The sequence below is a fragment of the Geotrypetes seraphini genome, chromosome 11 (assembly GCF_902459505.1).
Source record: "Geotrypetes seraphini chromosome 11, aGeoSer1.1, whole genome shotgun sequence".
Taxonomy (NCBI): domain Eukaryota; kingdom Metazoa; phylum Chordata; class Amphibia; order Gymnophiona; family Dermophiidae; genus Geotrypetes; species Geotrypetes seraphini.
The window spans coordinates 12,284,906-12,298,354 of NC_047094.1; the positions used below are offsets into that span (position 1 = coordinate 12,284,906).

Genomic DNA, 13,449 nt, shown 5'->3' on the forward strand with positions numbered 1-13,449 from the left:
AATTTGCATACAATGGAGGCAGTGCATACAAATCTCATGCATACACATCCTGAAAACCTGGACAGGCTTGAGTGTCCACAGACTGGGTTGAGTATAGGCCATTTCAACCCAAGATTAGTAATTCTTGCATTTGGAAATTTTTAGTAATAAATGCACAAGTGGTAGAGAATAATGAGAAGAGATTAAAAGTCATATTTAAAACGTCATCCTACCCCTTTCAATTCACCACCTTTTTTTGGCTAGAGGGTAGTGGTTGAGGGGCAGGAGATGGTTTTTTGATTTTTTTTTTTTTTTTTTAGGGAATTATAGGACCTTCCATCCTGCTGTCGGATGCAAAAGTAATTTGCATTCCCTCCATTCTACCACGGACCTAGCAGAGATAAGAGGTAATGGTGGCCATGTGCAGCATATAAATAGAATTTAAGAGAAAAAAAAAAATACTGTTTTGGTTATTTTTGCATTTCCAGTTATAGATTTATGCCATTTCTTGCAAAGTTTGTCACCGAAATGAGCAATAGACTAGAACTCCTGCCATGGCTCGGGTGTGAGGAAAATCCAGTTAAGACCTGCAGCTGTAAATCCAGTGAGTACCAGAGCTTTAAAAAACCCTAACAGGAAAAAGTGTGCAGCACGATTGCTAGTTTAAATTCCAGTAGATCTAAGAATGCAGTTTGCTCCTTAAGAATCCATCTTCTACCCTTCATCTGAAGATCAGCTGTCTTTCAGTCAAGGAACAGTTAATTATGATATCTGGCCTGTTCTTTTTCATTTATTAGAAGATCTGGGGAGACTTGCTTAGAATGTCCTTTGGTTTCTATGCCTCTATAAGATGAGAACAGAGAACACTCGTGAACCTATAATTCTCTCAGCCTTCTGCAGGGTCTAAGCGCTTAATCTTATCAGCCCTACACACCACGGTACCTCTCATCCAGAGCACTTGTGCAACAGCATGAGTGGATCGAGGGACACCAGTGTCCATGAGTAAGGACTCTTGCCTCAGGGTGAACATGCATCTTTAACTTGTTACCAAGACCTTCCTCCATCTAACTAGTAGATCAACCCAATGCAGCAGAAGGAAAAAAATGAAACCTGGGTATGAGGGGCTAAAGGAGCAAGGTCACTTCTGCTTCAAAACATTCTGGAGGGGAGAAGCTTTTAAACACAACCGTTCGAGCTCATGGATACCAACTACATCCAAGAGCTTCTCTGGGGGGAAATGTAAAGTTCCAGTGAGCAGGTTGACCAAGCCCCTCAAAATGACTTCTCAGGTTATTCTGTCAACCATCACAGAGTCCTTTGGCAACCCCCACCTCTCCCAATTCAAAGTTCCTCTTTGCTGGACAAGAACACAATGAATTCATTTTCATCTATCCCATGAATGAAAATGTTACATTTGCTAAACAAAGTATATAAACAGATGTTATCTAGCTGCCGCATTAATTAGACCATTGTATATAGTTAATACATGTATGACAACTTGATTACCAGAGTACATATTACAGATTTATGGTTAGATATGTTTATCTAAATGTAAAGATCGGGTAGTCCAGATACTAGCACTGCTAGACTGGCTACAGATACTCGACGCCAACGACAAATGGCATGAAACTAATGGCCAAATGTGAGCCATGGTAACGTGGAGGGCGGAGTTGAGAAAAAGGCACAAAAATCGAGGATGGAGGTCAAAGCAAGGTGCCACCCTGCCAATCTGGCACTAAAAAAAATAAGAGACAAGACAACCAGGAGACCCCAGTCCTCTTGAAGTGGATGGCGTCAAGTGCCAAGATGCCCAGCGGCACCAAGGTTCACAAATCTAAAATGTTATCAAACCCACACTACCTAAGGAGATGAAATATTTCTCCCAGTCTGTTATTCAGTTAGAACTGCAGGAAAACAAAAAAAAAAAAGAAGCATTTTTTTGATCCCATGGCAGGAGTGTGCAACCAGTTTTGAGGCCCATTTTACAAAAAAGGAAGAGAAAAACATGGTGGAGAAAACAGGTTTGCTCAAGTGCATTTAATATTCCCAGAGGGTCGAGGCATCAACCACATCAGCTGAAGCCTTGAGGACCCCAGCGTGGTCGCCTTTCAGGTATCGGTCATCGACCTTGATTGCCACCTTGTTATAGTCACAGAACTCAAAGAAGAAGTCTACGGGTGCGCTGCTGCTGCTGGTTACCGAGTTCTCACTCCCCATGGTCCAGTACTTCCCAGTGGAATCTGCAGAGGACAACACGAAAAAAAAGAAGAAAAAAAAAAAAAAAAAGCCAAACATTCTAAAAATGAAGTCACTGAATTCAGAGGTATACCTAGAACCAAGCCATACTGTATATACTCAAATATAAACTGGGAATTTGAGGCTAAAAAAAATTGGCCCACAAATGGGGTCCTGGTTTATATTCGGGCCAGCACCCAGCCACCCCCTTCCCAGACTTATTGTAGGCCTCTGCCAGGCCACCAAGCTCTGAACTCTGTCCCCCCCCCCTGACCTGTCCATCATTACCTCCTGATGGTCCAGAGGGGCAGCAGGCAGGAGCGAGCTTTCAGTGCTCCTGTCCCGCTGCTAACCCGGGTCGCTGCTGCGAGTTCTGGCTTCAGCCGCCGAGCAGGAGCACGCTTTGGTACTGCTGCTTGGTCCCAAGCGGCTTCCTGAATGGCTCCGGTGAATTCTCACGAGAATTTGTGGCAACTATTCAGGAAGCCGCTTAGTGCCGAGCAGCATCAAAGCGCACTCCTGCTCAGTACCACTCAGCAGCTGAAGCTGGAAATTGCAGCAGCGACCGACCGGGTTAGCAGCAAGACAGGAGTGCTGAAAGCACACTCCTGCCTGCATACAACCTTTGGACCACAAGGGATTCCAGTGGCCATGGACAGGGAAGGGAGAGGGTACCGGGTGGAGAGCCTGGGAGGGAGGGAAGGGGGCTGGGTGCAGATCCTAGCAGGGCAGGGCACTTGATTAAATCGCCCCGACCTAGTCGAGTCAACCATTTTTCCTCCTTTTTGCGAGTCTATACTGTATATTCCCTAGCTGCCAAGGCTGCAATGCATGAGAATGGACATGAAATAAAGTAGATCTTGCACAAATTGTAGATCAGGGCTATCGCTGCAAAAGGGTCCTTTTCGGAGCATCCGTTAGGATTAAGAACAATTTTTAGACTGCCATTTTGCCACATAAAGTCCACGGACCTTCCTTTTAGGAGTCATCATACTGATACAAGGCTGCGTTTCACATGCTTTTTATATTTTTCTCTGTGCATGTTCCAATCCTGAACGCCTTACCTACTTGGGCTTCACTCCCAGTCGAAGGGACACTGAAGGCTCAGGTTTTCAGGATATCCCTAAATGACTATGCACGAGTTATGTCTTCAGTGTAGGACGTAGGCATACAGTCTCATGATACAGTAGACAGACAGCCTGAACCTTTGGCAGACCTCAAGGATAGGGATAGAGAATTGTATGCCACCTTCAAAGCAGTTTACATACAGGTGGGCTCACAATCTAATGTACCTGGGGCAGTGGAGGTTTAAGTGACTTATCCAGGGTCACAAGGAGCAGCAAAGGGGTTTGAACCCACAACCTCAGGGTGCCGAGGCTGTAGCTCTAACCACGGCACCACATTCTCCTCCAATATAGTACCAGAAGTGAGCCAAGTATAGAACAATCAAGCCATTGTGACATCACTGATGAGGTTGGCTCTTGGGCATTGGCGGAATGAGGCATTATGACATCACAATCTCAGCTCTGGAATGTTGCTACTCTTTGGGTTTCTGGCAGGCATTATGACATCAGGGAAAGGGGGGTTCATAGACAACCCCACGAAAGACAAAGGCGCACGCCGACAACTAAGCACAAGACGGAGGCGCGCGGCGAAGAAAATTACAGTTTTTAGGGGCTCCGATGGGGGTTTTTGATGGGGAGCCCCCCCCCCCAGTTTACTTAAGAGATCGCGCCGGCGTTGTGGGGGGTTGTAACCCTCCACATTTTACTGTAAACTTAACTTTTTCCCTAAAAACAGGGAAAAAAGTGAAGTTTTCAGTAAAATGTGGGGGGTTACAACCCCCCAAACCCCCCACAACGCGGCGCGATCTCTATTAAGTAAAGTGGGGGGGGGTTCCCCCCACGCCCCCCCCCCCATCGGAGCCCTAAAAACAGTAATTTTCTGCGGCGCGCACCTCCGCACTGCGCTCAATTGTCTGCGCACGCCTTTGTCCCAGCGCGCTTTTGACCCGACACCGGGAAAGGGAGTTGTAGACTGCCTTTTTGTAGCTTTACAACCACACTCAAAGCTGCTTATATACAGGTACTTCAAGCATTTTCCCTATCTGTTCTGGTGGGCTCACAATCTTATCTAATGTTCCTGGAGCAGTGGGGGATTAAGCGACTTACCCAGGGTCACAAAGAGCAGCACAGGGTTTGAACCCACAACCTCAGGGTGCTAAGGCTGTAGCTTTAACCACTGTGGCACACTCTAATCCTCTAGGACTGGGAGTAAAGACCAAAGCCTTGTCTGAACACAGACTATGCACATTGTGGAAGAGGGCTTGTACTTTTTAGCCAGAGGGAGAGAAATTTCCAGATAGTTTACCCTTGCAAATGGCTTTAAAATTAAGCTAAAATCAGACCAAAAAAAATCCACCAGATACAAGTGCACGAGGATCCCCCCCTTCGCTCCCCACAATCCAAGAGCAGATTTGTACGAGCGAGAACACTCACCTTTCAGACTGTAAGCACCCTCGTTACACTCCAGCTGAAAGACATCATAGGATGAGCGATTTGAGTCCAGGGTCCCCGTCACCTTCCGGCAACCGATGAAGCCATGCTCGCCTCTTAAGACTATGATTGGACGATTAATGAGTTTCATCACAAAGTATTCTGTCTCTGCTGTAGAGGAAAAGAAAACCCAGAAGCAGAAGTGTGAACGAGGCAGAGGCTAGATGGGGGTGCTTGACCTCCATGAACTCCGGGGCTGTGGGCCAACAGCTAACTCTCACTAGCCTTCCCTTAACTCTCTCCTTCCTCCTTGGTCACTTCTTCCTTATTCTAGATCAGTGGTCTCAAACTCAAACCAGTAGCAACATTCTAGAGCTCAGCCTGTGATGTCATAATGCCTCATTCCACCAATGCCTGAGCTCCGTCATCTGCACAAGCCTCAAACACTTTAAAATCATAAGTGTTCGAGGCTTGTGCAGGTAAGGCAGAGCTTACAGGAATGGGGCAGGGAGAGCGACAAAACTCACAGCGATGGTGAAATTGAGTTCCTGCGGGGACGAGGAAAAATTTGTCCCTGTGTCATTCTTTACTTTGTAACCCCACTTTTGGTACCTTTTGCTCAGCAGGTTGCGTGTAGGTATATTACAGCTCTTTCCACACTACAGCGCTGGGCTGCCTCCATGTAGATCAGTGGACTCAAACTCAAACCCTTTGCGGGGCCACATTTTGGATTTGTAGGTACTTGGAGGGCCGCAGAAAAAATAGTTAATGTCTTATTAAAGAAATGACAATTTTGCATGAGGTAAAACTCTTTATAGTTTATAAAAAAACTTTCCTTTAACAGTTAAAAGGAAAGATGTAAAACTCTTTATAGTTTATATCTCATGCAAAATTGTCATTTCTTTAATAAGACATTAACTATTTTTTCTGCGGCCCTCCAAGTACTCTATTTTTTTCTGCAGCACCCACATTTAAAGTTCAATATCTTTTCTCTCTCAAAACTGGCACATTTCAATCACTAAATTGAAAATAAAATCATTTTCCTACCTTTGTTTGGTAATTTCATCAGTCTCTGGTTGCACTTTATTCTTCTGACTGTGCATCCAATACTTCTTCCCTTCTTTCAGCCTCCTGTATGCTTCCTCTCCTCTAGACCTCATTCCCTCCCCAAACTTTTTCTTTCTCTATGTCTGTCTTTCTCTGATTCCGTGCCCCATTTTTTGCTTTGTTTCTGGTTCCCTGTCCCCACCCCACCTTCTTTCTTTCTTTCTTCCTTCCTGCCCTCCCCATGCCACCGCCGCTGCGGAATAGGCTACTGCTGCTATCGGGAACAGGCCATCTCCCTGCTTCTCTTCTGCACGGGGCCGACCAACTCTCGCTGCCCGATATCAATTTTAACGTCGGAAAGGACGTTCTGGGCAGCCAGGCAGCGATTGGCTAGCCAGAACATCCTCTCGACGTCAGAATTGACGTCGGGATGCCAGAATTGGTCGGCCCTGCAGGAAAGAGAAAAGTGGACCGCCCCCCCTCCCCCCTTGGTACGCCACTGGAGCAACAGCGTGTCTGGCTGGCTCGTTCAAAGCCGTGGGTGGCGGCTCCTTGCGAGATCCGCGCCTGCGTCTGAAGCCTCTCTGATGTTGTGACAGAGAGGCTTCCGATGCAGGAGTGGATAGCGCAAGGAGCCGCCAACTCGCGGCTTTGAGCAAACGAGCCGGCTGCTGCTCCAAAAGGAAGAGAATGATGGCCTCCAGACCGCAAATAAAACCTGGAGAGCCACATGCGGCCCGCGTGTTTGAGACCGCTGTTCTAGATCATACCTTTCCTCATTCCTGACCTTCCCAAGGCCACCTGAGCAAATTCAATATCCCCACTTACCTGGAGTTTCCACGGAAGCTGCCAGCTGTCCATTTTTCTTCGCAGTGAGGTACTTGCCGTTGGCTGCCTTAAGTGTGATCCGCCTGTCATGCCAGTCAATGTCAAAGTAGCAGTTGGCACTCCTGAAAACATCAGGGAAAACATGCTAAGGAACTCATCTTTAGTTGCTTTTTCAGACTTGAGAAACGGATAAGGAGCCAGCAGTAGGATAAAAGCCTCAGATGCACTGTGGCTGCAGTTCTTGAAAGTTAGAGAATGACCTGGGGACAAAATTTTCCCCCCCACCCCCGCAGGAACTCATTTCCCACCCCCATCCCTGCCTCATTCCTGTAAGCTCTGACTTAACCGCACAAGCCTCGAACACTTATGATTTTAAAGTGTCTGAGGCTTTGTGCAGATGAGGACGGAGTTTGCAGGAATGGAGTAGGGACGGGACAATGAGTTCCCGTGGAAACGGGGAAAAAATAAAAAAATTCTCCCCATTGTCATTCTCTACTTTGGAGACCAGTATAGAAAATTGAATGAATAGTGTGAAGAATTTCAGCCTCTGATAACCAGAGCTGGTATGGTGACATCATAATGCCTCATTCCACCAATAAGAGCCAACCTCATCAGTGATGTCACAATGGCTTGATTGTCCTTTATTTGGCTCACTTTTACTACATTTTGATTTCTAGAGTGGTGCAGTGTAAGAGAATGACACAGGGAAAAATTTTTACCCATCCCTGCAAATTTTGTCACCGTCCCATTCCTGTAAGCTCTGACTTAACCGCACAAGCCTCGAACACTTATGATTTTAAAGTGTTTGAGGCTTGGGCAGACGAGGACAGAGCTTGCAGGAATGGGGCAGGGGACAGGAAAAGGACTTGATGGGACGGGGAAAAATTTGTCCCCGTGTCATTCTCTAATGAACGTATTACTGCATGCAAGTTTTTCAAGCAGCCTGGGATTCCAATTTCATACCCCCTTCAGGGGAAGATATCAAATTAGTCTCCTGTGAGGAAAGCACCCTGCATCTTTATATGAAGGTTAAATATAGGCATATGGACATGATCGAAACATTCTCTACTAAGTCAATTCCCTTTAATATCTTGAAAGAGACTTTCACCCTCTCCAAGGTGAAGTTAGAAGGGAAAAGATTCCGTACAAACCTATGGAAGTTCTTCTTCCACCAGAGAGTGGTGGAAACCTAGAATGCTCTTCCGGAGGCTGTTATAGGGGGAAAACACCCTCCAGGGATTCAAGAAAAGGTTAGATAGGTTCCTGCTGGGCCAGAACATTCGCAGGTAAGGCTAGACTCAACTAGGGCACTGGTCTTTGACCTTAAGGGCCGCCGTGTGAGCGGACTGCTGGGCACGATGAACTACCGGTCTGACCCAGTAGCGGCAATTCTTATGTTCTCAAAACTTGCACCCAATTTTTATAGTAAGAGATATGGACCAGCAATTCAGCTTAAGTGCAGCCAGTACCACGGGATTGCATTCCGCCCCCCTCCGTATACCGTCTTCCAGTGGCATAACTAGAGAGGTTGGCACCTGCTGTGGAGGTGCCTGGCATCGCTGTGCAGCCCCCTGATCTTCCCCTCTGCGTTGTGCGCCCCTCACCCCCTCTTTAAAGATGCTCTTGATACACGACATCGAATATTTCAACCGAGGATGATACATAGTTTTATCATAATCTATTCCCATCCTATTGCATTTCCCCTCCTCTAATTATTCTCTATGTAATCCTTTCCCCCCCCCAGCTTCATGTTAAAGTTATGTTTAGTCTGAAATCCCCAGTTTTAATAGTTTTTAAAAAATCCTTTACTACTAATTTATTGTAAACCGTTTAGATATCCACGATAGACGATATATCAAGTAATAAACTTAAAGTTTGCCGGCATGAGCAGCATCTTCCACATGCTACTCGCGCTGGCCTCTACTCCCTTATGATATCACGTTCTGGTACCGCGACTAGAAGTAACATCAGAAGGGAACCAAAGCCAGCGTGAGCAACAGGTGGAAGACGCTGCTCACGCCAGCAAAAGTTTCAAGTTTGCTGGATATATTGTCTATCGTGCATATCTAAATGTAGCTGGTTTTAAGAAACGTTTGGACAAGTTCCTGGAGGAAAAGTCCATAGTCTGTTATTGAGAAAAACATGGGGGAAGCTGCTACTTTCCCTAGATCAGTAGCAGGGAATATTGCAACTCTTTGGGTTTTGGCCAGGTACTAGTGACCTGGATTGGCCACCACGAGAACGGGCTACTGGGCTTGGACTGTTGGTCTGACCCAGTAAGGCTATTCTTATCTTGCGTGAGCCCAAGTGTAGGGCAATCAAGCCATTGTAACATCACTGATGAGGTTGGCTCCGAGGCTCTGTGGAATGAAGCACGACATCAATCTGAGCTCTGGAATGTTGCTCCCTAGTTGGGGGTTCCGGAATCTTGCTATTCTTTGAGATGCTGGAATGTTGCTACTCTTTGGGGTTTGACCATGTACTAGTGACCTGGATTGACCACTGTGAGAACGGGCTACTGGGCTAGATGGACCATTGGTCTGACCCAGTATGGCTGTTCTTATGTTCCTACGTGAGCCAAGTATAGGACAATCGAGCCATTGTAATATGAGGTTGGCTCTGAAGCATTATGACATCACAATCTCAGCTCTGGAATGTTGATCACATTGGGGTTCCGGAATCTTACTATTCTTTGAGATGCTGGAATGTTGCTACTCTTTGGGTTTTGACCAGGTACTAGGGACCTGGTTTGGCCACCGTGAGAACGGGCTACTGGGACTTAATGGACTGTTGGTCTGACCCAGTGGGGCTATTTTGATGCTGCTTGTGTCAGTGAACCTTTCAAGAGCTGCATGGTAGGGCAGAGGAGGAGGAGAGACACTGGTGCCCCTATGAAGACAGTGCCTGCGGTGATCCCATTCTCTCCACCCCACCCCCACCCCGCGCCCACTGCTGATCAGTAACATTCTCCGGAACAGCAGCCAAGTTCCTTCTCAACATGAAAGGCACTAAATTAACCCATTTGAAAGTGTGAACCCAAGACTCACTTTATGGAGGCAGTGGACTGCACACCACCATTAGCTGTTAAGTTCCAGTACTTCCCAGTATATGTCCGGAAGGCACATTTCTTGGTCTCTTTATTGATCTCCAGTTGAAAAGTTTCTTGGTCGCTCTCCTCGTCCTGATTAGCCGAAAGGTCCATCCCTGGAAGGGGATGGAAAAGGAAAAAAAAATTAAACGGTTCAGTTATTTTCTGTCGACGGCAGTACATCCATTCATTCGCTTTCTGAAAACATCACCTGCTATTTTATTTAACTATCCCCTTTGCTGTTGTGTTTCGCCCTGGGATCTTGGCAACAGCCAACATCTGGGCACAGAGTCCTAAAAAGGTCATTTTACCATTCTCTTTCAGCTTTACGGTATAATAAACTAAGCCTCCACCCTTTTAACAGGATCTGAAGGAGGAAATTTTAGAGCCGCTAAAGATTCTGCAAAGGGATTAGAAATAATCTTGAAAGAAGTTTGTGGCAAAGGTCTTCAAGATAAGATACAGGAAGGAGACTGACTGGGACAGAGTGCGTACAATTGAAACACTGATTAAAGACAACATTGTACAACATTTGGAGGATCACAACCTAATAAGGGCTAGTCAACTTGGATTCAGGAAAGGGAAGTCATGTTTGACAAATTTACTACAATTCTTTGAGAAAGTGAACAAAGAAGTGGATAGTGGAGATTCAGTGGACATAGTTTACTTGGACTTCCAGAAAGCGTTTGACAAGGTTCCACATGCAAGGCTTATGAAGAAACTACTAAGCCATGGAGTAGGAGGAGAAGTGCACAGATGGATCGGCAAGTGGTTGGAGAACAGAATGCAGAGGGTTACCATAAATGGGAAATTCTCGGACTGGGAGAGGGTGACTAGCGGCGTGCCCCAGGGCTCGGTTCTTGGGCCCATCTTGTTCAATATTTTTATAAACGATCTGGAAGAGGAAACAACTTGCAATATAATAAAGTTTGCAGACGATACAAAACTATGTCAGGAGCTGGAAGCATGGGCAACAAGTGGCAGATGAATTTTAATATAAACAAATGCAAGGTGATGCATCTAGGAAAAAAAAACAAAGAACACGAATATAAGATGCTGGGGGCGACACTAGCAAAATGCGAACAAGAGGGCTATGCAAAAAGGAAACTCCTCCAAATTCTGGCTTGGTGTAGGGGACAAAGTTGGACACAAAGCCTAATGTCTCTTAAGCTAGGAGCAGCCCAATGGTTAGTGCAATTATTTTAATTTGCTATACCGCCAATATTAACAAAAAAGTCAAATCAAAGCGGTTAACAGTATATTAAAAAAAGGAAATTTTTTTTAAAACTACAACAGGGAAATGTATACTGTACAATTAAATACTAGACACAAAGGGCTAGATTCACTAAAAACGCACCAATCGTGTCCCGACCGGTTGCAATCATTCCCCGACCTGATTCACTAACCTTATGCCCGATCAATCTCCCACCCGATCCAATCATGCACAGGAGGGAAGATGGAATGCCTAAGTAGGAAGCCATCGATTCACTAAACAGAAGAACACCGATTGGGTTTGCCGATCCGAAGTGGAGCGACTGCTGGAGGACCAGTCGCTTACCGTCCCTGCCAACTCTCCCGCTCTCTGCCACCCTGAAATCCCAGTATCGAGGTTACAAACAAGCCTCAAAATAAAACAAACTGTCCGTTACTCCCCATATATTCTGCAAAGCGCGCAGTGTGAGCCTGTGGTTTAAACCCGCGGGTTAAAAGCGTGTTCTGTTCCATTAAATTGAAATGTCCACTCAAGTAAACTACAGCCAACCCTCCCCCTTTGTTTTGACCTCTGGTTGTCGGAACTTAGCAAGCGCATGCGCGGATCGCCATCTACGGCCAACCGGGACGGTCTACACATGCATCGCGATCGCTCTGCAGTCGATCCGTGGGATCGCTGTGGGGGCACGTGTCCGATCAGGTAATTTACAAGAGGACTCTGTAGTGAATCAGTCACCTGGAAGAACAGGCCACAAATCGCCCCAACAATGATCCAGACCGGTGAGTTTAAATCTAGGCCAAAATGACAATCAAGGGCAGGGAAAAAGTTTACAATTTCAGAGGATTCGGGAGGGGGATAATGTGAGAAGGCAGCAAAGGAAGAACTATACTGAAATGTTAACTAGGATCAAATGCCAGTTTGAAATAGGTTTTCAAATGCGATTTCAGGGATTTTTCTGTGCGCAGATATAGCAGAAGGGAGTTCCAGAGCTTTGGGGCCATTACAGAGAAACTAGAATCTCTGTAAATGTCTAGAAAAAGCTGCCTAATTGATGGGATGGTAAGTAAGGAGCCGAGATCCTGAGGAACTGGGTTCAATTCCCACTGCAGCTATTTGTGGCCCTGGTCATTAACCCTACATTGCCCCAAGTACAAAAAAATCCCCCCAAAACCACCCAGATTGTGAGCCCTCTAGGGACGGAGAAAGGACCTGCATATAAAACATACACCACTGCAAAAGTAGTAGCCGTCGTAAGCTGCAAATGCAAGATGAGAAACACTTGGAATTAGCACACCTTTGTAAGAGAGGGCCTAAATTTCTTAGCAGAGGGTGAAGGGAGGGAGTTATGTCTAAGTGTTTTAAAAACTATTAACATTGCCTGTAATTCCAATGCCACAAGATTTAACAAAAAAATAAATAAATAAAAATGTACCAGTTGGAAAAAAAATGAGAGAGAGAGAGGAAGCTACGAGCTGTTTTAACAGTCCACACATCTGTTCAAATGCATGTTTTCAGTTGATTCTTTGGAAGAACTCAAAACGCCACATCTGGGAATCTTACATTTCCAGCTGCATAGAGCCAAGTTGACAATCCCACAATGCAAAGGAGCTCCCTCAGGAATGTACCGAGTCAAATGCTGGCATTTGAGCCCTGCAGCTATATTACAAATCCGTTCACGATCAGAAACAAACCAAAAAGGTTTCAAGCCGATGCAGAAGTGCACCTCGGAATGTGACAGGCCCATAAAGCAAGAGACTCGTATTGAACTTGCCATCATATTGTTTTGAGCCCCTAATGTACTGTATGAGGCCAAGGCTGTTGGAACGGGTGGATGGGGGGGGGGAAGTTACTGCTATTGAGAGATCTGAAAGTCCTCAAAGAATAAATTGTCCCAAGAATAAGATTGAGCTTGAAGGATCAAGACAGGTTTGCTTCGCCAATTCCTATCGATTGCTCAGCCAACTCCATGAATTCTTGGTACGTTTGCTGCATTAGAACTGGTGAAGCAATTTGAATTTAAACTTTTTGGTTTTTATCCACTGCGCGGAGTCAGGGTTACAGTCCAATGCACTCACCAGCCCTTTCAAGTTTCAAGTTTCATTAAAAAATACAGAACGAACAATACAGTACATACTTTAAATAATAACATTGGGTTAAAAACTAAGACATCATTTAGGGAACATAGGGAAGGAAGGGATTGCGAAATACAACTAGGAATAGTAAAGCAATACAAAGGAAAAGTACAATAGGAAGACAAATTAAAACATAGTTTAATAATATGTAATCTATGGCCTAGGGGTTACTAAAAGCATCTTTAAAAAGAAAGGTTTTTAAGTTACTTTTAAATTGAATGCAAAGGGGAAGGGATTATCCTTTCTATATTATAACACACTTCCCCTTCCTAGATCAGAGGGGAAGGGGAGGGGGGCCGAGAGCATGTTCCAACACAAATACAACCAAATAACTGGACACCGAAAGCAATGGCTGTCAGTATACCAGTCCAGATGTGCAGGAAATCCCTCTGGTGTTTAGTCACCGAGTCTCCACCCATCCAACGTCTCAAC

The 13,449-nt window shown here is 45.5% G+C and overlaps 1 protein-coding gene across 1 annotated transcript in view; it reads right to left on the minus strand.

Annotated features, from left to right (window-relative positions):
• Positions 1–156: 156 nt before the first annotated feature.
• FSCN1 (fascin actin-bundling protein 1) overlaps positions 157–13,449 on the minus strand; it is a 52,017-nt gene continuing 38,724 nt past the window's right edge. Inside the window, exons 2-5 of the mRNA XM_033964025.1 lie at positions 9,632–9,788; positions 6,585–6,706; positions 4,713–4,880; positions 157–2,219 (exon numbers count right to left, since the gene is read on the minus strand). Coding sequence (XP_033819916.1) covers positions 2,017–2,219; positions 4,713–4,880; positions 6,585–6,706; positions 9,632–9,788 — 650 coding nt within the window. The 3' untranslated portion in view covers positions 157–2,016. The remainder of the gene's footprint in view (positions 2,220–4,712; positions 4,881–6,584; positions 6,707–9,631; positions 9,789–13,449) is intronic.